At 28.8% G+C, this 25,121-nt stretch overlaps 1 protein-coding gene across 1 annotated transcript in view; it reads left to right on the forward strand.

Annotated features, from left to right (window-relative positions):
• Positions 1–25,121, forward strand: part of LOC100878568 (uncharacterized) — a 58,495-nt gene that overhangs the window by 18,836 nt on the left and 14,538 nt on the right. Inside the window, exon 2 of the mRNA XM_012290954.2 lies at positions 1,629–1,880. Within this exon, the coding sequence (XP_012146344.2) occupies positions 1,629–1,880 (252 nt within the window). The remainder of the gene's footprint in view (positions 1–1,628; positions 1,881–25,121) is intronic.

Consider the following 25,121-nt stretch of genomic DNA (forward strand, 5'->3'; position numbering starts at 1 on the left):
ATTTTAAAAAACCCTAATTATCAAATATTAATAACAAAAGCTATTATTGCATACAATTTATTTCTTTGACATTATGAAACATAATTCAAATAAAAAGACCTTCAAAGAAAAGATTTTCAAGTATAATAAAAGCCTATCGAAAAAAGTTTATTTTGCTTAAACTCCATTTCGTATTTAAGATGTTAATTTTTGATTTCATATATCAGTCCACAAACCTCTTATTGCATAAAATTGATTTCGTTATTTCAACTTGTGAAACACAATTGTAGAAACTGAATGAGTAAAAATGACTTTAAAACAGAAACTCTCTCGAATAATATTAGAAACCGAATAAAGAAACAGAAGAAAGATAAATCAGCCGAGCAGGAATAAATTAAAAAACCTGAATAGGAATGTAGTTGAAACGCTGTAAGTTTATTTCTGCATAGTGAGATCATCACGGAAGTTGAACTATTCCTTTCTTCGTCTGTGGGGACCGATTGCTATAGACAATATAATCACGTTTGATTAACATAAAATAGAAAGGACAATAATGGCGACTGAAAATCTCGGATAATTAGAATCTAATTATAAGAGGCACACTTGTTCCGGCACTCGTTAAAACGAAACTATTTCGCACTGCGAAAACTGTAATTCATACGCGTTATATTGTTTAATTAAACCGGAAACAGGGCATGCAATTTTGCGAACAAAGACAATAACATTTTGTGAAACTGTTAGTTCTGTGATCTTGTAGAAAGTATGCTGGAAGGTGCGTAGTAGGTTCAAAATTCAAGGTAACTTTTTGTACGAAGCAAAATAAAAATGAGGATGTATGATAATTACGAGGCGAAAAATTTATTGTTACTTCCTGTTTTGTCAGTAGAGTCATCGTAATAAATTAGTTTTCAGTTTATTCGTAATAGTTTTAAAGGAAAAAGTTTGCTATAATTTTATTAATTACAATAGTATTATCGTTCTTTTGATACTTAATTCCCAATTTAGTTTCCAAATTCCCAAATTTAAATCCCTAGATTACTAAATGACTAAATTCCTACATTTCTAAATTCCAAAATTCAAAAATTTCTAAATTCCTAAATTCCTCAATTTCCAAATTTCCAAATTTCTAAAATCTTAAAATCCTAAATTCCTAAATTCCTAAATTCCTAAATTCCTAAATTCCTAAATTCCTAAATTCCTAAATTTGCTTCCTACATTCCTAAATTCCAAGGTTCCCACATTCCAAGATTCCCAAATTCCTAAAATGCCAAATCCTTAAAATCTTAAGTTCCTAAAATCCTAAAATCCAAAATTCCAAAATTCTAAAACTCCTAAGTTCTTAAATTCCAAAATCCCTAAATCCCTTTAAGACAGACTCTTTAAGTACTTCGAAAATATATGTGGGAATTAATGAACGCATTCTACATGTACATAGGCATGAGCTTAATACAGTCGAATACTAAATGAAACACACATTAATCATGTTTTCATTTAGACTTTCATTCAAAGGATACATAATTATCATAATTTTGAAAAACGCACCTTGATGTTTAGAAATCGAATGCGGCTTTCTTATTCTAAATATTTACCTCAATTTACAGTCTGTAATATTCTTTCGTAATATTAATATTTTGTTTATTTATTTGTAGGCATACATGAGGCCAAAAAGCACGGCGGTCCAAATTGCAAGGATCGCGGCTGTCACCTTAGTGACTATGTCTGTGGTCCTTGGAAGCTTCATACTTGCAGCGTCCTGGGTTCAAGCTCGAGCATCCTGCACCCCCGAATCTATTGCCGCGATGCAGGCAGAATTAAGGTTCCAACAACAACAGCAACAACCCTCAGTCTCTTATCAGCAAGGTGAATTTTTGAAGCATCTGCAGCCGGAAGCTCTGATCCAGGTAAGTTCAGTGAAAAAGATTTGTTAAAAATTATTATGATAATTATTGTTTATTATTCATCTGTTGCATAAAAATAGTAACAATTGATGAGTTTTGTTTGTTCCATAAAAATAGTAGCAGTTGATGAGTTTAATTTTTCCAATAATAATAATAGCAAAAGAAAATAAATATAGAACACAACATTTATTATAAAAAAAGTGGAGTAAATTAAACAATAAACCAAAAATATTACTATCAATTCTTATTTTGACTGTTTAGATTATTAATAATATTAATAATGTTATAATATTATGATATTAATGTTATATTATATTAATATTACACTCGCAGTATTAAACTGAAAATTTTATTGAAAAAAGTAGACAATCTAATAACTGGTATTAACAATTAACATGCTAATAAGAAATTAGTTACACCAAATTTGTTTGAAATATAAATAATAATAAAGCAATAATAATAAACTTTTGCATGCAAACCTGTTCGACACTACATAAAATGACTCTCTCACTTTTGATCACGAAATATGCTTTCAAAGTGTGGTTAGCAAACTATCGGATAACCATTTTGTAATTCTATCTTTCGAGAAAAATAGTAGTATATTGATTCACTGCGTACAAGTCTAGAAAAGCATTCACCCTGTTAAATTTCTAAAAAAAAAGATAACTTGCCTCCGTGTAACTTGTTTCGCTCGTTCAAGGCGGTGCCAGCTTTCAAGATTTCTAAATGTTCGCCTTGATTTTAACCGATCGTAAAAGATCGATCCTCGACAGATAGTAATCGATCGATCGGTTATTAAAGATCGTTTCCAGACGAATGGAGCTATTGAGGTTTATGGTGGAAAGTGAGGAAGCAAAACGCCGTGAGTATAGTGTTAATGTGATTAGCAGTTACATGCTGAACGTAGAAACCGATTCGTCTCTCGCGGTCAAGAAAGGCTCGAAAAGTGTTAATTGTTTAAAGGTGAGGAAGTATTAAGTAATCATCCAAACAATCGAGTGACATTGAGATGCACGGACGTATGTCACACGTGTTTGCATCTTTTATGCAAATTTTCGTGTTTGAGTTGGTAAAAAGTTATGTCTTTTATGATCAAATTTATAATTTTTATTTAATCTGTATGCTGACGTTTTTTTAGTTATACAATTACGTATGTGAGGCTTACATTTTAGAGTAATTTATTAGACGTATCAAGTATAATATATAAATGTAGCAAATATAAATTTATAAAGTAGAAAACCAAATATAAATTCAACAAATATTTTATCAAATATAAATTCATTAATTATAAATGGTTAAAAATGAAATAAACGAAGACTAATTTTTACATACATAATACTATATAACATTTTCATAAAGATAAGAAGGTTGTTTAAACTTGTAAAATGTATGTGTAGCCTAACTATAGAAATTGCAGTAATGGTTAGAAGTGTCAGTTTCATCAGAAATGAAGATTCTAATCAATAGTTCTCATTACACGTTAAAGAAACAATTAATATTTTATAAGAAAATTTTAGTTACACAAATTAGATTTGTAATTTAATATTTCCTTGAAAAAACGACAAAACTTGTTTTGCCAATGTAATGTCTGACTCCTTGCATTATGATTTGTCAGTTGCGTTAGTCAGAACTAATTATTGCTACAATATTAAAACAAAGAAAGAAAGTTGGGATATTACGTCAATTTGGTATCAATCGACTATGCAAATGATCGGACTTAAACTCTAAATTGAAACGTAAGGTGAAGTGGGGTAAGTTTGTAAACGGGACAAGTACGTATGCAAGCTATTTTTATTACAATATGGGCGAAATTTCTCCATTTAGTATGTTTGTTTCCTTGTTTTGTTTCACTATATCCCATTTTATATTTCAGCTAAGAGTACTTGTTTGCAGTATAGAGTACTTGCATAATGCAGTAAAAAGTATTTTATAGCAGATTTGTTAATAATTCTGCTCTTGCCCCATTGCACATGAAATAAAGTTTCAAAGTATTTAACTTCAAGTTACGCTCTTACCCCATTTTCGGAGAAAATGCAGGGTAGTTGACATTTTAAACAATTTCCTATCAAAATCAAAATGTACAAGGAAAATTAAGGTCTTAATTAATATTAATTAAATAGTAGAAATTGTGCAAAGCGTTCGATATCGACAGCGTTAAGTATTTACATAGCAGACTGAAAATACTTAGGTTTAAATACCAATTTTACAAAAACCAGTCTGCACTTACCACACTTCACCTTATTAAAAATTCGAGTAAAATTGGTCACAGCTAAAGTATGAGTGCATCACGAGTCAGATTCGTCAAAATAACACGAGGAGTTAATACATCATCAACGTTCACAAATGATCAAGAAACAGTAATTACACGCAATTCAAATGCATTCGAATCTAATCTGTTATCTGAGAGCTTGAAAATTTATACAAAACGTCGTTAGAAAGTAATGGACTCGAATATCAGTTTCTTGATCGAAAACAAATACAAAACATAAGTATATCTATGTTCAAAAATGAAAGTGAAAGCATAACGAGAAAGCGGAATAGCTTTTCCTTTGCTATCACGACGTTTTTCAGCGCGATTAAAACGCACAAAAAGATTCGAAAGGTAATCCTTCATAGATCACCTTACATAAAATTGAAAGTAGAATGAAAATCTTCATAACTATTACAATTTTTTAATAGGTAAATTAATTTTGCATCAAGTGAAAGGAATAGAGTAATTTATTCAAAATGTAAATTTTGTGGTGCACTCAACTGGGTTTCACATTAATTTTTTTATTTATCTGTTTCTGGATGTAGGAAGCTTCATATGGTAATTACAAATGTTTTTCAAATCATAAGAGTTTGAAAAGATTTTTTAAATGTTTTATATTTTTTAAATTGTAGGCTTTGAAGAGAAGTTTTAAATTCTATATTTTGAAAATATAATTTGTAATTAGATTCAGAGATCATTTTAGAAATCTTCTAATGTCTTTATGAATGCTCTGCTATAATTATACTCTTAATGAAGTAATTATACTCTCTACTTTTGTAAGTCATTACTTTCTTCTTTAAAAATATTTTTAGAGTAAAATCTTGAAACAGAAATAGAAGTGTTACCAGAGTAGAATGTTAAAAATATTAAAAATAATTTTAGAATAGAATCTTGAAGCAAAAATTTTTAGAAGTGCTTTTAGAATACATAGAATCTTCAAACAAAACACTAAAAATATTTTTAGAGTACTATCTTGGAACAAAAATTCCAAAAATATTTTTAAAATGAATTTTGAAACAGAAATATTTCAAGTATCTTGACATCATTAATATTTGCCATTCTAACAATTCGTGGGTCAATGCGAATCTTAATAGTAGCTTGGAAACATTTTTGTTGCGATGAGACAACAAAGAATAATCGCTTCTCACGGCACTCGATGAAAAGAAAGGATCGTGCTCGATCTACGATCACGCCCTTCTTTGTGGTATTTGCCTCGATATTATTGGCAATAACGGATTGCTGAGATTTACGATGATTTATCGCGAAGTTCTTCATTTGTGAAGCCGCAAAACCAATTTCATGGTGTAACTGAGAACTTTTACAAGAATCGATTTTGCACGATATAGTTGTTATCGAATATTTATTATAATTAAAATGTCTGTTGCTAAGAGGTTGTAATATCTTCTGCTTGAACACGAGAAAGTTTACCACTTGAGAATATTGGTACACTTTCTATTACAATATATAGAACATAAATTACATGTGTCTATTAAATAGAAGTAAATATTTGAAAAGAGAAGACAGAAATTCAATTCTTCGGATGTATTAAATATTTTCAATAAAATGAAATTAATTCGCATTTTACATTATTTGTTTTGGTTATTTTGATAGTTGAAAATTAGATAATAACTAATTCTTTTTAATACGTGAAGTTCTAATTCTTTATAAGTAGTAATTAATTTTCTATTAATACTTAAAATTGTATTTCCTCTATTTTAATCAATTTTTTATAATTAATAATTGACAACTTTTAACTCTTTAAATTGGGCATTGTTTATATTAATTAATTCTTCATAACTAAAATTAATTCCTTTGATAATTGAAATATGATTTCCTTTATTTTTATTAATTCTTTATACTTATTAATTAGTTTCACTTTGTACTTGAAATTGCATTTCTTTTATTTCAATTCATTTTGTATAATTAGTAATTAATTCCTTTTAATAATACTAATTGCATTCCTTCTATTCTTATTAAATCTTTATAATTAATAATTTATTGTATTTAATATTTCCAATTGAATTTCTGTTATTTTAATTAATTCTTTACAATTAATAATTAATTCTATTTAATACTTCAATTTGCATTTTTTTATTTTAAGTAATTCTTTAAAATTGATATTTAATTTCTTGTAATACTTGAAATAAAAATTCTCTTATATTATAAAACAATTTTAAATAATTTTAAAATAATTTAAAATAATTCGAAAGCACATAAATAAATACTAAAATAAATACAGCATGAAGGTTTCAGTTCAAAGAGAAATGTTCAATGTCGGTGTGATTTAATAGAGACATTGAAATAAGAGAACAATTAAAAAGGATACGTTACACAAAGAAAGTATGCGTTAGATTTTTCACGCTGTTCCAGTATCTATGAAAATAATAGCCGAAGGGGGTTGTTAACGAGTGAATTAGACATTAAAAGGCTGAAACTTAGAAAGCGTAGAATTACGATCAAGACAAGACGCTTACACTTGTGCACTTTTGCGAGCAAGAAAAGGAGACAGAAAAGATCGCGAATCAAAATTGAGCACGCAAATTTTAGATTCTGCTCTCGTAATGCATAAAAGTAACTTTATTGTTGAGAAAATGTTGTAGAAAGTATCACGAACGGTGTATAGTTCCGAGAAATTTCATTTGCACATAACGTTCGAGCAATGTGTGTTAGGTTTAAATTCTTGTCTCGCATTACCTTTACAATCTCTAGCCAATTATTAACTTTCGACGTATATCTTCGCTCGGTATTTAATTGCCATTAAAATGGATGTAAGTGTTCGAGTCGTTTTATGTTCTTCTTTATAAAGAATTAAAGGTGGAATAACCTAAAACATAATATGCAAGGTTCGATTTATTTTATTACTAAATTGTAATGCAGCTTTTCGTTTAAATATTAAAACCTCTTATCGCATAAAATTCTCGAAATTCAAATAAAACAAAAAAGTCTTCAAAGAAGAAAAAAAGAAGAAAGAAAACACAACCAAAATAAACTTCAAACGATCCTCGTTCGACATCCGATTAAATGATAAACACGATTAAATAAAATATAAGATCTAATCTAAACGCAATTAATCTCGAGGAAACGAGAAATACCGTGAGAATCGATAGAGCAGCTACAGATTCAATTATTCAGCATCACGCGTTCGAACGTTTCGTCGTTGATTTCCATCCTAGTATCGATTAATCGTTCGAAGGACGAGTATTCAGCCGACTCGCATTCAGCCTGAACGCTTTCCCCGTTCGTAAATCGCCGGCTTTCGAGGAGAACTCCTTTGAATGCAAAGTATAGACAGTTCGCTAAGACTTATCAGTAGGAAGAGAAGGATGGTTAATGCCGCATTTAGTGGCACGGTGAAATACAGAAGAAGAAGAAGCGTGTACCATGAACAGGGAATAAAACCCGTAGAACGAAACGCAAGAAACGGTGCGCACCGGTGCTAGGAGCTGCGTTCAAGGAGAACCGCAACAGTGACTTACGTAATTCAGGTTACGTTCCTCGATGGACGTACGATCTTAACGTGAAACAGGAAATCACCTTTTTACTTCTTTCCATCTACGAATCGTGTCACTGTTTCGTTTTTAGAACCTATGGGAAATCATACGAACATTAACGCGATTGTAATGTTTAAACAATGAATACATTTACCATTACCGACTTCGAATCCATTCTTAATTGCGCGTTAGAAGAATAGAATGAAATTTTACCATCTTTCACTTTGATGCAAATGCAATATCGGTGTAATAGATCTGATGCAGTAATATGAATTCAATAGATCTAATGCAGATGCAGTAATACAAATGCACTAGATCTAATAAAGATGCAGTAATATAATATAGATCTAACACAGTAATATGAATTCAATAGATCTAATGCAGATGCAATAATACAAATGCACTAGATCTAATATAGATGCAGTAAAATAAATACACTACATCTAACGCATTAATATGAATTCAATAGTTCTAATGTAGATGCAATAATACAAATGTGCTAGATTTAATAAAGAGGCAGTAATATAAATACACTACATCTAACGCAATAATATGAATTCAATAAGTCTAATGCAGGTGTAGTAATACAAATGCACTAGGTATAATAAAAACGCAGTAATATAAATACAGTAGATCTAACGCAGGTGTAGTAATACAAATGCACTAGATATAATAAAGACGCAGTAATATAAGTACAATAGGTAACGCAGTAATATGAATTCAATAGATTTAATGCAGATGCAGTAATATAAATACACTAGATCTAAGAAAGTAATATGAATTCAAAAGATCTAATGTAGATGTGGTAATATAAATATAATAGATATTGTACTTTATTTTCTGTCTGGGATTCTTGGAAACTTAGGCTGGCTGAATTTGTGGTCACTGCTTATTTTATTTTGTAATTTGAGTTCTGTTGTGGGGGAAGTAAAAGTCTACTTTAGTAGACCACAGTTGATTTGAATGGTGGACCTTGATCAATTGAGAGAGAAAAACAGTGTGAAATTGTTGAATTTAGTTGTCAATGCAGTTCAAGGTTTCTGGAAAGTTACAAATATTATATATATATATAGAAATTAATAATAGAATTACTGAATCAGTCATTTAATTTATTTAGAAGACTCTTACATTCAGTTAGGAGATTTGTTTAGATACTTCTTCTAAAATCTGTAGACTTCTGTGGAGATAAAGAATTAATTCATCATTTATTGTTTTACTTTGTTTCTAATTTCATATTATGTGTATACACTGTTGCAATTAGTGTTAAAAATACAGTAATTAAATTGATTTTTTAAAGCATATTTAACTTGTTATAATCATTGCAATTTATCACTCATTGGTGCTCTTGAGAATGTAATAACACCTGTGATGAACATAGAGTGACATGTCTAGATAAATACCGTACATATTACAAGATAATTAGAACAACTTGACATACCTTCTAATTATGTAACACGTATATCGTTCAAATGAAGTATCACAATGTTAGAGTAATAACTGACATTAAATTATTTTGTAACACAGGTATAAAATATGTAAGATTAATTTTCAACTTCAATACATGATTTTTTCTTTTGAGTACATTATTAATAATTTATTTGTATTTTTCAGTATTTTCAACTTGAATTTCTTACTATTTATTTTTTTATACTTTAATTGCAATTTAACTCTACTATTTTTTATTTGTGACTTCAATCTTTTACTTTTTGTTTGCATATATTTTACTTGCAGTTTAAATCCATTATTTCTTTATTTCCAACTGAAATCTCTTTCCTTTTATTTTCAAGGTTTTCATTTGCAACCTAAACCCATCATTCTTTATTTTCAACTTAAATCTCTTACTGTTTATGTTCAAGGTCTTTATTAGCAAATTACATTTATCATTTTTTATTTGCAACTTAAATCTCGTACTCTTTATTTTCAAGGTCTTTATTTGCAACTTAACTCTATCATTTTTCATTCACAACTTAAATCTCTTACTTTTTATGTTCAAGGTCTTTATTAACAAATTACATTTATCACTTTTTATTTACAACTTAAATCTTTTACTTCTTATTTCCAAGGTCTTTATTTGCAACTTGAACATCTATGATATATTGTCAACGATCTGTGACACTTATTTTCAATAAAAATCTGTCAAGTATAAAATACTACATGTAAATTGATCTTTGAACGCAGAGTCGTCATAATTCTTCGAGGTTACATATATCGAAAAGGAGGCGATTGTTACTAACACATGATAAAAGGTACGCGTATTACCGTAATAAAACGAGGACGTACTCGACCGTTCTTATAGGACAAGGACGACGATCGTTGTAGATTTGAATAAAAGTTTGTAGAAAATTTCCATCTAGGAATCAGTAGTATTCCATCAAACTGGACTGACTAGAATCCATTACGGCACGATTTGAGGATTATCTACAAAAAAGTACATGTGCCATTGTTGTTTTGCTGAGAGTCCTAAAAATAAACAAACACGATGAGTTCATGTTCTAAAAATACTTTTTTTCTAAGTTTGTATATGGTTTTAAGCTCTGCAAAAACAGTGAGATTGAGCACAAGGTGCTTTAAAGTATTTATTTTTTTAGGGACATGAAGAAATAAAAGAATCAATAAGTAAACAATTCTGGGGTCAATAAGGGTTAATTCTCTAGTTAATAGCTCTTACTGGGGTTTTAGACTTAAAAATTGATAATATAAGTTATTTTGTCTAAGAATATACAAGTAGATAATTCAAAATTTGATTATATTATATTATATTATATTATATTATTTTATTTATTAAATAAAAAAAATATGGATGCTAGAATTATTTTTGTAAACATTTGAACAATATAAAATATAAATAAATAAAATAAAACTGATATAACTTTTGGTTAGTGCAAGAGAAAATTGCCACAAAAATATTAATGTCCGACCATTTCCTCAAAAGTCGTTCAACAAAATGGCGCCTATCTAAAATTGAAGTAATGCAATGTTCTCATTTTTATTAAAGTTTTGCAGTTATATGATATACAATTTTTATGATAGAAATGTATACATGTAACTCTAATACTAATGAAAACCACTGGTACGTAAAATAACATATTAAAATTTCAAATCAATCGGTTAGTTACTTTCTTTTAGTTCATTTGCACTGCTGATACAAAAACGTATCGGAGAAATCTCATTTAAAATTCAATTACCTGTGAATTATGGCATGTCGTTCACTACAAAAGGAAGTAAAAACCGAAATACTGAGAATTTTGCTGTCAAACTTTTATGGTACCTTGTTGCAGATTTGCACGTTTGAAACATGCGAAGTCATTCGTTTACTGAAACCTAATTACCGGAATGATTTCTTAATAATCAGATACACTTCGCTGATTTCAGAAAAGAGAGCAATTTTTTTCTGCACAGTGTACACTGTTCAGTTGTTCATTGCATATGAGAAACAAACTGTTAATTCTTTATATAAATATTGTCATGGTGCATAACATAAAGAACAAGGTGTGTTTTCATGTAACACGATTTTAATTTTTCTGATTTATGCCAGCTTGTGTTATTTAAAATAAAGCGTGGAATATAGTATTTGAAATAAAATTTGTTACAATACATTTTTATTATTTATATTAGCTTTGTGAGATAAGATTTTGCTGATTATTTTTTTTTTTTAATTGAATGTTTAAGGTCACATACACCTTCTTAGGTTATTAGTGACCACATTTGATTTGGGACTATGTGATAAACGTATTAATATTCCATTTCATAATAAAGACCGATATCTATCAAAAAGGTAAGAATTTTCCTGCACAAATTTACATTTTGTAGCATACTTGCTATGTTTGAGATGTTATACTGCTCCCTATTGTAATCATTGTGATGCATATTATATAATATGTAATCTTTTAATGTTTATATAATAGAATTAATTTGAGGATTTGTTGCATTATGTTTTTACGTCTGACATAAAACTGACATGTGAAATTTGTGGTACCAAAAGATTTAAGTTATAATACACGAAGAATATAAATAAATACAAGATTTCACAATCTTTAATTATTATTACGCAAATATTTTAATATCACTTTTATAATTTAGGAATGTTACTATATGATATAGAAATATCAAAATGACATATGTTATATCTTAATTGAAGAATATGTTTGTGCAGTATAAATAAGAACAAACTGCATTGTATTTTGCTGTTCACTATCATTTAGATAATTGATGAAAAATTAATAAATATTAATTTTTTAATTTTGTTTACTGTCTTTTAATTTTGTGACCATTTTAGTCTGGCGTAAAATAGATACAATTATGAAACCAAGAGTAAAGGACATTGATGATTAATATAAACATGTGATTACATTTTAAGATAGCTAATTTATAAGATCTTTAAGATGGTTAGTTTAATTTGAAAATTTATTTAAATTAAAAATTTACTCTAAGTTAATTTACATTTATAAATTTGGACAATTTGAGAAATTTTTAAGATTTACAACTTAACATAGACAATTTATAAAATTTTTTCGATCGACAGTTTAACATAGACAACTTATAAAAAGTACAATTAAAGGCTTAACAAAATTCAGTTTTTGCTAAACACTTCCAATTCCTCACCGTTAATTGCTGATCTGTATTCAATTTGTTTAACGGTTAAATAATTTCAATAATTTTCCACGTGAAATGTTCATAATCAATGTTCATTATCGCATTAGAATCATAAGATAAATACTAATACATTTGTTGTTAGATTGAAATTCTAATCACGCAAGCCGATCTTACTTTCTATTGGCTGCCTTAAGTAAACCGGAAACTCTATTACATCCACGTTATTTGAGCATGTAATCCATACGAGAGCCCCGACAAAGTTAATATTTAAAGTTTCATTAATCAATAAAAAAGAAAAACTTGTCTCAAATGTAGTTTCCTGTGTTTCAAGCTTGCTTCCTTTTAGCTGTAATTAGGAAGGGTAACAGTTTATATTTGTTAATTAATCGGTCACACGTTGAAAGTTAAGCGCCTCATCACGAACATTAGCAATTTATTCTCTTTTCTCTGTTAACAAGTGAAAGTTCGTCAGAAAAGGCCATGCATTCACCTTTCTAACAATAATCAACGTTGATTTTAATCTTCTCTTTCATAGCTAATTAACGAGGATGGGTTTAACTACGATATTTTAACAGTTCATTTGAAAAAGCAATTTATTACTCCCTTAATGAACTTATGATAACTGAAAATAATTACTGTAGTGATGAATATATCATATCTTATTTAATATTGTTTTTACGAAGAAAATTTCGTTTCTATCATATGTAAATTTACATAAAAATATAATTATTATATTATTATAATATAATGTTGCTACAATTAATTATATAATTTATTTACAATCAAGTATACAATTTATTTACAGTCAATTGTGCAACTATTTTTACAAATTTGCCAATGAACTTTCATAGTTATTTTCTAAAAAATTATTTATAAAATTTCAATACACTATCGTCCAAAATTTTGAAAGCAGTCATATATTTTTATTAAACAATCCTCTGTTAGTATGTTAGAAGTAACTATCTAGTAAAACAATTTATTTTATATTTTAAATACTTTACAAAACTATAAAGTACTTACTTTATAGAAAATTTCTAACCTCACTTTTTTATCACCTCACATGATCTGTTGTGTAGGAGAGTGAGTTGTTTATTCTTCCCTAATTTAGATTGTACAATAGAATATTTTTACTAACAAAATAGAATATTTTTCGATATTAAATATCTTTAAGAATATTTTTAAGTAGAATAGAAAAGGTTAAATTACAAATACTCTTAAACAAGTAATAAATAATAATGCAATACTCAAAACTTAGTCTGGGAAGTTTTTAAATCAAATATGATTATTTTACTACGATAAAAACTTGATGACTTATTTTATTTTTATTTTTAACTTTTTATATCATGTATAATATAAATGTTTATAAACCTTCATAAAAATAAAATTATGTTCGTAATAAAAAATCTAAGAACTTAGTAACTTGTAACTAATATTTTTAATATTCTGTTAACTGCTTTCATACTGTTAAACAATAGTATAAATAATGACTTTTAATTTAAATAAATACTATTTTAACAGATAATATTTTTATTATGTTTGTCGTTATTTCTCGATTCACATCCGGTAAAATTCGGATGGTTTTGAAACGAGGCACGTGAAAAGATTACTAATTTAGTTGTCGACCTAATGATGTCATATGCCTTGACATTAATCATCACAATTTACGCAACAACAAAAAGGAACTGAAATTTCGAAGATGAAATCATGATACGCATAATTTATTTTCACTTTGAGTATTCAATATTTTTAAAGTAATTCATGAATTAATTCTTATATTCTATCTCCTGCTTGTTTTTATAGTTTTAATTGAATTACGAACCCACGAAAAAATTTCTAATAAATCGATGCAATATCACGTTTCCTTTTCCAGTTCTCGGGGGAAATACATTGTGAAACGTTCCGCTACACGCCAATCGTTCGATTGGAACTAATTTTTGCGTAACGGTTGAAAGAAAATTATCTAGCGTTTACGTAGCCTTTTGTCGGGGAAAATGGCGTTTCGAAGATTCCATTACTTTCTATTGTATTCTCGGTTTTGATTACTCCTATTCTTATTATCCTCGCAAGGATGCTTGCACGGAGAATACAATTCTGTCATACTTTAGTAAGCAGAACACTTTCTGAATAGATGCAACTAGACGTAAAAATCATGTTGTATAATATCATCGATACGATGTAAATCATCCTTGTGTTTAGAATTTTGTTGATTTATTGAAAGTTGGGTGAATACGTAAATACCATTAAAGTTATTTGATGACAAACAAAACTATGTACAGAGGTGTTCAAAATAGTAGTTGATTGACTAAGCAAAGTTCAAATAAAAATGATACGTTGATTTAGGTATTTAGCCTAGGAGTGGGTATTTAATCTGTGTTCAGATATTTAACCTAAGTTCAAATATTTTTCCATGCTTTAGATGCTAATCTAGGTTTAGATATTTAACTGAGGTTCAGATATTTTTCCTAGGTGTAGATATTTAACTTACATTCAAATATTCAACATAGGTTTGGATATTTAACCTTGATTTAAACATTTAACTCACGTTCAGATATACATACTATCTAGGTTTACATATTTAACCTACGTTCAAATATTCAACACACTTTTGGATATTTAACCTGGACTTAAACATTTAACCTACGTACAGATATATAACCTAGGTTTAGACATTTATCCTACGTTCAAGTATTAAATCTAGGCTTGGATATTTAATCTGGGTTTGAATTTTAAACCTAGGTTTGGATATTTAACTTGGGTTTAGATCATCAAACCCATAGTCTCTATTCTTCAGTCATACATTTGGAGTTTTTAATTCAACAATAATTTGAACTAATATATAAGATTAAGGTGAAGTGGGGTAAGTGGAGACTGGTTTTTGTAAAGTTGGTATTTAAACGTAAGTATTTTCACTCTGCCATGTAAATACTTAACGCTGTCGATATCGAACACTTTGCACAATTACTACTATTTAATTAATATTAACTAGGACCTCAATTTTCCTTGTGCATTTTGATTTTGATAGGAAATTGTTTAAACTGTCAACTACTTTGCACTTCCCCGAAAATGGGGTAAGAGCGTAACTTGAAGTTAAATACTTTGAAACTTTATTTCATGTGCAATGGGGCAAGAGCAAAATTATTAACAAATCTGCTATAAAATACTTTTTACTGCATTATGCAAGTACTCTATACTGCAAACAAGTACTCTTAGCTGAAATATAAAAGGGGATATAGTGAAACAAAACAAAGAAATAAACATACTAAATGGAGAAATTTCGCTCATATTGTAATAAAAATAATCTGTATACGCACTTGCCCCGTTTACGAACTTATCCCACTTCACCTTATATCAAATGTAGGATTTGAACTAATGTATAAAATTTGAATATGATTTGAATAGAATATGAGTATGATTTGAACTAATATAATAGTATTATATCAAACATAGCATTTGTTTAACTAGCACATACACTGGTATATAGTGTTATATTAAATATAAGATTTGAATTATTATACAAAATTGCATTAAATATAGGATTTTGTAACTAATCTAACGATGTTTCCAATAATTTGCAATTCACAATTAAGTAACGAAGTGTTAGTAAAATAACAAAGGCGAACTTGAATATTTCGATAAGTACATACTCGATCTACTCAAAAACCTTTTTTATTTATTCGAAAAGTGGATAAAAATGTACTTGTGGAATATTCCAGAGGTTTCTTGTTCACAATTCGTGTGACCGCATTTCGCCAGCCAATTTTCTCAAGCTCTCTCTTTCACGGTTCACTCTCAACTGTCCTTTTTATTAAACGCACGCTGCCATCTTTCTTTCGCAAACATTTACGATTGCTTCAAAGTTAACAACACACTTAATCGAACACTTAAAATGCTTGAAACCAACTGAAATTACCTTTATCGAATTTGGTCATTCGAATAGTTACGTAAAATTTAGTTTATGAATACCAATTCGTGTATCAGTGAAGTTGTTATTTATTAGAAATAATTCAAGTAATTGAGAGTAGATCAAAATATTTCATTTATATTTTTATATTTTATATTGTATTCACATTTATGTTGAATATTTTATATGATATCAATAATTATGTTGAATATTTTATATAATATGAATATTTACATTGAATACTTTGTATTATATTAATTTATTTAAGTATATATTATATGACTTGGAAATTTGTAAATTTGCAGATTTATAAATTTGAAAATTGGAAATTTACCAATTTAAAGATTTGGAGAGTTGCAAGTCACAAATTTGAAACATGTTGAATTTGGAAACTGGAAATTTGCCAATTTGGAGATTTGTGAATTTTAAAAATTTGAGAATTTTGATATTTAGACATTTGCAAATTTGTAAATTTAGAAGATAAGAATTTTAAGACTTGAAAATTGAAAACTTAGAAATTTAGAAATGCAAAAAAATGGCAATATGGAAATACGAGGAATTGAAAACTTACAAATTTTGAAATATAGAGATTTGAAAATTTTGGGATTTGAAAGCCTTAAAACTTACATGTATTTGCTGCACCAAAATTGAAAATAAGTAAGCTATATGGTTCTTACTCAAAGAAATAATTCCAAACAACAGTTGCCTATATTGCGTACAAGGGATTGCAGCCTTGGTGCCTTACCCGAATTCGAATGTGTATTCAAAATTACCTACTGCAATATAAGTAGAACAAGAATGAGATGAAGAGATTTTAAAGTCGTTCCGAACAATAAAACGTGTCTGAAACTATCAAAAACGCTACCAAACATGACTATTCTCAATTTCACAACGATTGACGTCAATGACAACCAAGCATTGCCGTCACGATGAGTTATAGAGTTTTTAACGTGGTTCCAGTTTATTCTATGCATCAAAAATAATTGAAAACGATACTAAAACACGTTTTTTTATCGATTTGACGTCAATCGACTTTGATGACAACAAGTTTCTGTTGTTAGATCCCCATAAAAATCTACATATACAATAAAAAGGTGTTTACTCTCAAAATTTCAAGTCAAAAGATCCAAAATTATAGCATGGTACAGACAAAGTAATGATGATCAAGTTGTTTAAAAAGTATCACTAAGTTTGGCAATAAAATATTTAATGCACTCGTATATACAGGGTTAGGTAGGTCGATAGAAAGTTTGCAAGGGATGAGAGAAGAAGTCATTTGCAACATATTTAGCTGTACCTTTATGCAAAGTTTCATGGTTTTTAAGATATTGGCCACTTTGTTAATTTTGCTTATTACCGAACATTTCCGAAAGTAACGATTGTAGAAAGTTTATTATGATTATTATAAACTCCTTTGTATTTTTTCTCACCTTCAGAACTTGTTTTATCTAAATCAGCCAATAAAATATTTCTGAATGTGATTCTAAATATTTGGTAAGCGAATGAAGCTACCTGCATACTGTGTCTTGTAATTAAAGTAAATTTTTAATCGCTCTTTCCTCAAAGACAGCTAGTTCCTATCAAATTAAAATGTTTTTAAAAACTTCTTCATTTTGTCCTGTTACATATTTGGAGTTTATAATAATCATAATAAACTTTCTACAATTGTTTACTTCAGAAATGTCTGGTAATACGTAAAATTAACAAAGTGGCCAATATTTCAAAAACCATGATACTTTGCATAAAGGTATGGATAGCTAAATATGTTCCAAATGACTTTTTCTATCATCTCTTACAAACTTTCTATTGACCTAACACCCTATATGTATAACCTTGTCAGAATCATTTAATACCGGCTGTTCCCGAGAAGTACTTACCTTTTTCTTAAAACTTGCACTTTGTAAACAATAATTACTTTGTTTTTAAATAACTCGTGACGTTTTAAAGTCCTTTAGCTTTTAACAAAAATTTCAAATAGCGTTCTTGTAATATAATTATAAATACACCGTCATAAAATCTATAAAATCTAAAAACTAAAGATTTTTACATTGTATACATGCTACATATTATGATTTTTAATACAATCATGTTTGGTCTAATATAGCTAAATATTTCCAGCTAAATCTTAATATTTTAAGGTTAAAAATTTATAGTTAAATTTTATAAACAATTACTGGTGTTTAAATATTAATATTATTTGGTAAAGTGTGTTTGTGAAACAACCACCTTAAGAGATCCGCTCATTTTGCATTTCTAAAAGGTAAAACTATTGAAAGTATTAGATACATGCGTGGGAAAGGTCATGAAAGCAAAGAAACGCAAGCAGAGTAATATGCAGCCATTGCGAGACTTTACGCGTTCATTTCTGTTTCGAAAAATTGTATTACAAATCAATTTTATAGAAATTGAAAATACCTCAAGTAATAATTTATTTACCTCGGACCTTACACTTTCATTTACATTCTACTTATTGAATTTTTCTTATCAATTGTTGGGTGTACAATAATATATTATATTAAAAAAAAGAACACTTGTATATTTCATACTGCTTTATTTATAAATTTGTGCAGTTTATCTTTATTTTCGTTTTAAATAATTAAATATATTTTTCTATACTTCATTATTTTTCTAAATAAAAAACTCTGCGTAAAGACAATTTCCTTTTTGCAGACAGTAGAATTCTTATTTTCCCATTCCTCTTCTAATTTTTAGTCTTTACCTTTGTAAAATTTGGACTTAAAAAAAAATATAAAATATTCTAACGTTATAATTGAAAATATATCTGCAACAAATCTATTTTTTATATTAAAAGCTTTTCATTAAATATTACAATTTCTAATGCAATTATTTTTAGATCAACGTAGTTAACTTTTTCGAAATATGACAAATAAACATTACTTACATTGAGTAAAATTCTAAAGAAATTTCATAATAAGAAGTGTTTGTAATACAATCATCTCAAGAATCAGCAGATGAGCTATTGTGTAAATTCATTAAAAATGTTAATACGATCACGAAGGGATTAAAGAGCATTGATGAGGATGTTGCATTTTTATATCTCTCGATGGAAAGGTACGTAGCACAACAGAAAGTGGGTTGCACATTGCACGAACCAGCATTAAGGTGAACGTTCTCTAAAAAGATTTTCTCTCCGTAAAGTAACTGTATTGTTACCTGCTCCATTCTGAGACGTTGTTCACATGCTGAATTACCTTGACGACAGAAACCACTTCTTATCAATTATCAAGAACGATTTCCATCCGTTCCACGCGTTACGTCTGCGTGGTGATAGAGACTCTTGTTTAGATTAGAAAATGTCCTCGCTCTCACAGGAATTTTCTAAATTTCACTTTTCTTTAACGTGTCACGAATCTCAAATCAAGTACCTTTCTAATAATTACCGAAAGACAAATATCATTTTCGTATTATGCAGACAGCTTTCTGTTGTCAAACTTTACCTACATATTCTATGTGGACAAATAAAAAATATTTTAATAGAAAAATAGGGAAAAATATTAACATAGAGTTTTAAATAGAATGGTATACCATAATGCATTATATAACCACCTACAATATAAAATTAGTCACAAAATAATCAATATTTATTCTTTTACAAAATTTCATTTCTTTAAACATTTAACTTGAAAAATAATTAAGTCAATTTATTTTTCTTAACATACTTTTTATAAACAAAAATGGAACAATAATCTATTATTCACACCTAACCTAACCATAATCATCATCCCTCATTTCACGTCACAAAAATTATTTTCTACATCTCATAATTTCACATAAAAAAAGAAAACATGCAAATGATACGTAGACATTTACGTACGCAGAAATAACTGTCACGGTACTTTTACCTCGTTCAATAATTTACGGTATTATAAAAGCTATACAATAAAATCATAAATGCGAGCATTTTCTCTCAGTTACTTGAGACTCTACTCAAGTGTTCGATGATCAGCTACTTTCGCGTCGGCGTAAAACGCTTTTATCTGATGAGGGTCGAAATAAAAACATTGAAATATGGTTGCTCGTATTGGAACGATGCTCCAGGAGGAAAAGTGTGTCGTCGATTTCCATCTGGCGAGAAGGCACGCAAGTGCATCCCGACATCATTGAGAACACATTGTATCTTGTAACGCGAGGCTAACAGCGTGCCAGGTCGTTTGACAACGATGATTACCCGTCATAATGGCCCGCTAATTGATAGACAGCCAGCAGAAAGGGATTTCTATAGAAAGCCTGTGGGAACGTACGTTCGTGAGCTCGTCACTACGACAAATTGCAATAGCGATTCGTTATTCTGTATTGCACGCTACGCGAAATCTGCCGATTTCCTTTTCCTCGTGAAATCCTTCCGGTTCTTTCAGCAACATGACCAAGTTCTCTGAATAACTCGAAAGTAAAATTTAAACGAGCCTCGCGTTTTAAGAAAGCGTTGCATGAAACCATGATACGAAATAATTATAAATTCACGAGTTCACGCTAAATAATCACCGTAGGCGGGAAACGGACGTGCATTTAATTAACGTGGAAGTATTTAAATTAGGGTGCAGAAAGGTAATTTTGAAAAAATTTATTCGATGTTTCATGCATGTTTGATTGTGATAATTCGAAATTATGTTTTTGTGTATCTTGAAAGGATTAAATATTGAGTTTTAAAAATTTAATAGTTCTGAATATTATCAGTTGTAATTTATTTTGTAATGTTATTATGATTTTAGTGTAAGTGAATTTTCAGTCAAGTGGAGAATTAAATAAATTAACACAAAATTAATTTGATATTATTTTATAGAATTTCTAATGTTACAACCGAACAAAAAATAAGTATATAATATTGTGAATTTTAATAAAATAAAATAAATAAAATTTACTCAAATTTTTATCAAGTAAAATAAGTAGAATTTAATCGAATTTTAATAAAAAAAAAATAGAATTTAATTGAATTTTATGATATGAAGTAAAATGAAATTTAATCAAATGAAATAAATAGAATTTCATCGAATTTTAATCAAATGAAGTAAACAGAATTTAATCAAATTTTAATCAAACGAAATAAATGGAATTTAATCGAGTTTTAATCAAATAAAATAAACAAGATTCAATCGAAATTTAATCAAATAAAATAAATAGAATTTAATCGAGCGAAGTAAAATACAATCAATCTTAAATATCGTAACTAAAAAATTTTAATTCTGCATTCGATACAGTTCACAACACCGAATGTTCAATGCTCGAAATCTTTTGATCAAGCACGCGATTGTACAGGTGTAATTGAAATTGGAAATCACGTTACAAAACTGATAGTTATTACGCAACTACCACATGCTATTGTCTACTCGTAAGAGCTGATTTTACATGGAACAGAATCTTTACGCTTGATGAATTTTACTGTTGTTTTCTTACGTGAACATTTTTTTCAGAAAAAGTGTAGAAAATACTGTGACACGAAAACGGCAGTTAATCACGAACACTTATACTTTGAGCATTAAGAAGTTTCACCTATTTCTTCTCGTTCTAGCTTGACGATTATGCAGGTTGTCGCTCGAGCGCCGCAAAATTGTTTCTACATCCTAAGCAATTTTCCGAGTGGAAAGTTGTGTTATGGTACTGCTTGCATATAGTTACTTGAAATCATAACTAGATTTCTCTCTCTTCTTTCAAATTATGTAAATAGATGTTACACGGATTGTAATATGATTAACCTATTGGATGTGAAACCTGTTTCGTTCAAATTTTCTCGGGATATTTATTAATATATCACTGAAGGACTATTTCATCCTTGCACACTTTACACAATTTTCTATAATTTATGTTAGTTAATTTGCAAATATTTTCTCTTATTTAAGTAACAATGTTTATTTGCTAATTTTCTCAGGATCTCAATATTTATTATAATATATGACCAAAGTACTATTTCATCCATGCAAACTTTATACAATTTTCTACAATTTATGATGTTACTTAATTTAGAAATATTTTCTCTTATTTAAGTAACAATGTTTATTTGCTAATTTTCTCAGGATCTCAATATTTATTATAATATATGAGTAAAGGACTATTTCATCCATGCACACAATGTTTGATGTACTCCTTTCGTTTAATTAACGTTTGATGTTCTTCTCTTGTTTAATTAAAATTCTTTTCCTTAAAAATGTATTCCTCTGATTTAATAAATAAGATTTACCAACATAAACAATGCAGTTTATATAAATTTACAAAATTATAAAATATTACTTGTACACATTGTACATGGCTGATCGAAAATATTAAACTACTCGAATCGCTCACATAACCTGTTAGGTAAAATACATTGAAACTTTCAAATCAGTGAAACATTTCTTACAATGTTCAAAGTAAACTTTTCTTTAATTTGCTTGTTTGATATAAGATTACGTTATGAAACTTTGGTTTTTTCTTGAGAATTATATTTCTGAGTATACAAAGTTGACACTAAAACGATTAAGTTTTATCAGGCACCTGTTTCATTCAAGGTGGTATTGCATCCTCATTTGTATCATTAGAGATAACATTCTTTAATATTACATAATTACTGTAATTTCAGTTCAAGTTTAATGATCTGAGAATACAAACATTACTATCGCTATTTACGAAATAGTGGCAACAACCCAGTTGACGTAACAGCTATATTTCAAGAACAGATAATATGATGTGTACATCTGATTATCATTCGAAGTATGTAATAATTACACACAGTTTACTAGTACAAAATCTGAGAGTTTTTTCAACATTCTTTCAAACTCGTTACAGTTATGTAAGGCTTACTGTACAAGGTATTGACACGACGCGCCATTTTTCATCCATTTGCAGCTGGTACTTTATATAATATACGGGGTAGCCATTTTCTCGTTCAAAACTTTTCATGATAAAAAGTCGAAGGGATTTTATTATTAAAAATAGGGGAAGATGAAATGATGTCTTTAGGGTTAACTTGTTCAAGGTTATAAAAAGACACATCAAATTTGTTTATTTTGAAGAAATAACGTTAAACAAAATAATAACAAGGACACAAATAAAATGGAAGAAAGACAGTGTTCTGACATGAGAATTTGTTGTTGAATTTATAAAAAGAAACTAAACACAGCAAAGTGTTAACCTATTGTAATTTTTTATTTTAATCTTGAGGTAAAATAAAAATCAATAGAAATGTCAAAATAAAAATAAACAATTTAACATAACAGTAATAATTTACCACAATTCAACGTCACTCTAAAATTTAGTTAAAAATGTCAATTTTTACTAACAATAAGGGCTTAACTTTTTAATACTCGACAATGTTAATTTTTTATATAAAGAAATTTTATTTACAATCAAAATTTTATTCATAATAGAAACGACTATGAATAACCACAAAATAAGACTTGGAATATGCACTTTCTTTTTAGCTACATAAACACAAGAACGTAAAACTTTCTCGTAAACCAAACTCACGATAAAATGGTAAACAGAAGATCGTTTTCTGAACGATAGTGAAAAGATCGAAGTTTGTTTCAGCATATCTGGAATTGCGAAAACCAGAAGCAGATCGGTAGCTGAACCATTCTGGCTACCTTTCATTACGTTCACTGATATTCTAGAAAGTTGTCACTTCACGTGAAGCGAAACCTCTCTTTCGAGCCACCAAACAGAACCGGTCGAAACGTCTTTGCTAGCCAGAACCTGATGCAACTAACGTTTCTTGCACTATAATGGTTTCCTGCTGACCGATCACAAATTAGCTTCTCGAAAGTATTAAACGGCAACTTCCTTCCTATCGCCATCCGCCAAATACGTATCTTGCATCGTTTCCTGATTTACTGCCTCGTGAAACGATAATCTAGCTAGCTAACGACCAACACACGATTAATTTACCGTGGAACGGAGTTAGCGTGTTTCTGAGTTTTGCATTGCAATACAATGGGTGTACGGTAGAGAAACCCTGATTCGATTTTTCTTACCGTTAAAAAAATTGGTGTTCGACGTTTTGTAAGACTTATTTTTATTTTAAATTGAGATCAAAAATAGGAGTTTAGAAATAGTATTATGCCTTTTAAATTAGGTAGCATATGATAATTTTTTGTCAAAATTATTTTGGATTATTAGAAACTGTACAACAAATTTTAGATAGTGCTGGATGTGATAAAAAGAAAAATTCATGGAAATTGTTAAGTGTTTTACGTAAATTTTAATTTTGGTAAAAATAGTTATTTGCAAGTTTTTAATTCTGTATTTATCGCTGTATAATATCATATATATTAAATCCTAAATTAAAAATAAAGTGAAAAATAAATAGACGAATGAAAGAAGCAAAAATTTATAGTAATAAAACACATTAATTTTTGATCTCGATAAAAGTCAGCACAAACTTCGAGAGAACCGTCTTAACACAGTATATAGGTCTTGTGTTATGAATCATAGAAATAATCATTGAAAATAGAGCAAATATTCTAATAAAAAGTATCAAGAGATAACCGGGGTATCAAAGGTCAATAGAACATTTAATTCATTCAAATCATTTAATTAATTTATAATCTCTGTTAACTGGGGCATATCGCATATATATTGCCTTGCCTGACTATTACCATTATCAGCATCGTTAATTAAATGTAATTAAAAGCTGGCCGATAATCATGACTAACGATGAGTTCCTCGAAACATTGAAACCTCGAAATACAAGAAAATTTCGAGTTGTGAGAATTTGGAACTTCGCATCTTTTTCACTATTCGAAACTCTCGAAACCTAAATAAGAAAATGTGAAAAATCAACGAAAAATCGGTTCTTGAAACAAGATATACCTCCTGCGAAACAAAATCACCGCAAGTTTCGAGAGTTTCGAGTCGTGAGAGTTTCGAAATTTTATAACGCTTCGTATTCGAGTTTCGAGAAATTGAAAATTCGGTTCGAACCCATCACTACTTGCTATTAGAGTGTCCAATGTATAACGAGACGGCTTATCGCGACACCGTAGAACTTCTTCACCGGTTGTTCGAACATTCACAAG

Source organism: Megachile rotundata, chromosome 3 (genome assembly GCF_050947335.1).
Source record: "Megachile rotundata isolate GNS110a chromosome 3, iyMegRotu1, whole genome shotgun sequence".
Taxonomy (NCBI): Eukaryota; Metazoa; Arthropoda; class Insecta; order Hymenoptera; family Megachilidae; genus Megachile; species Megachile rotundata.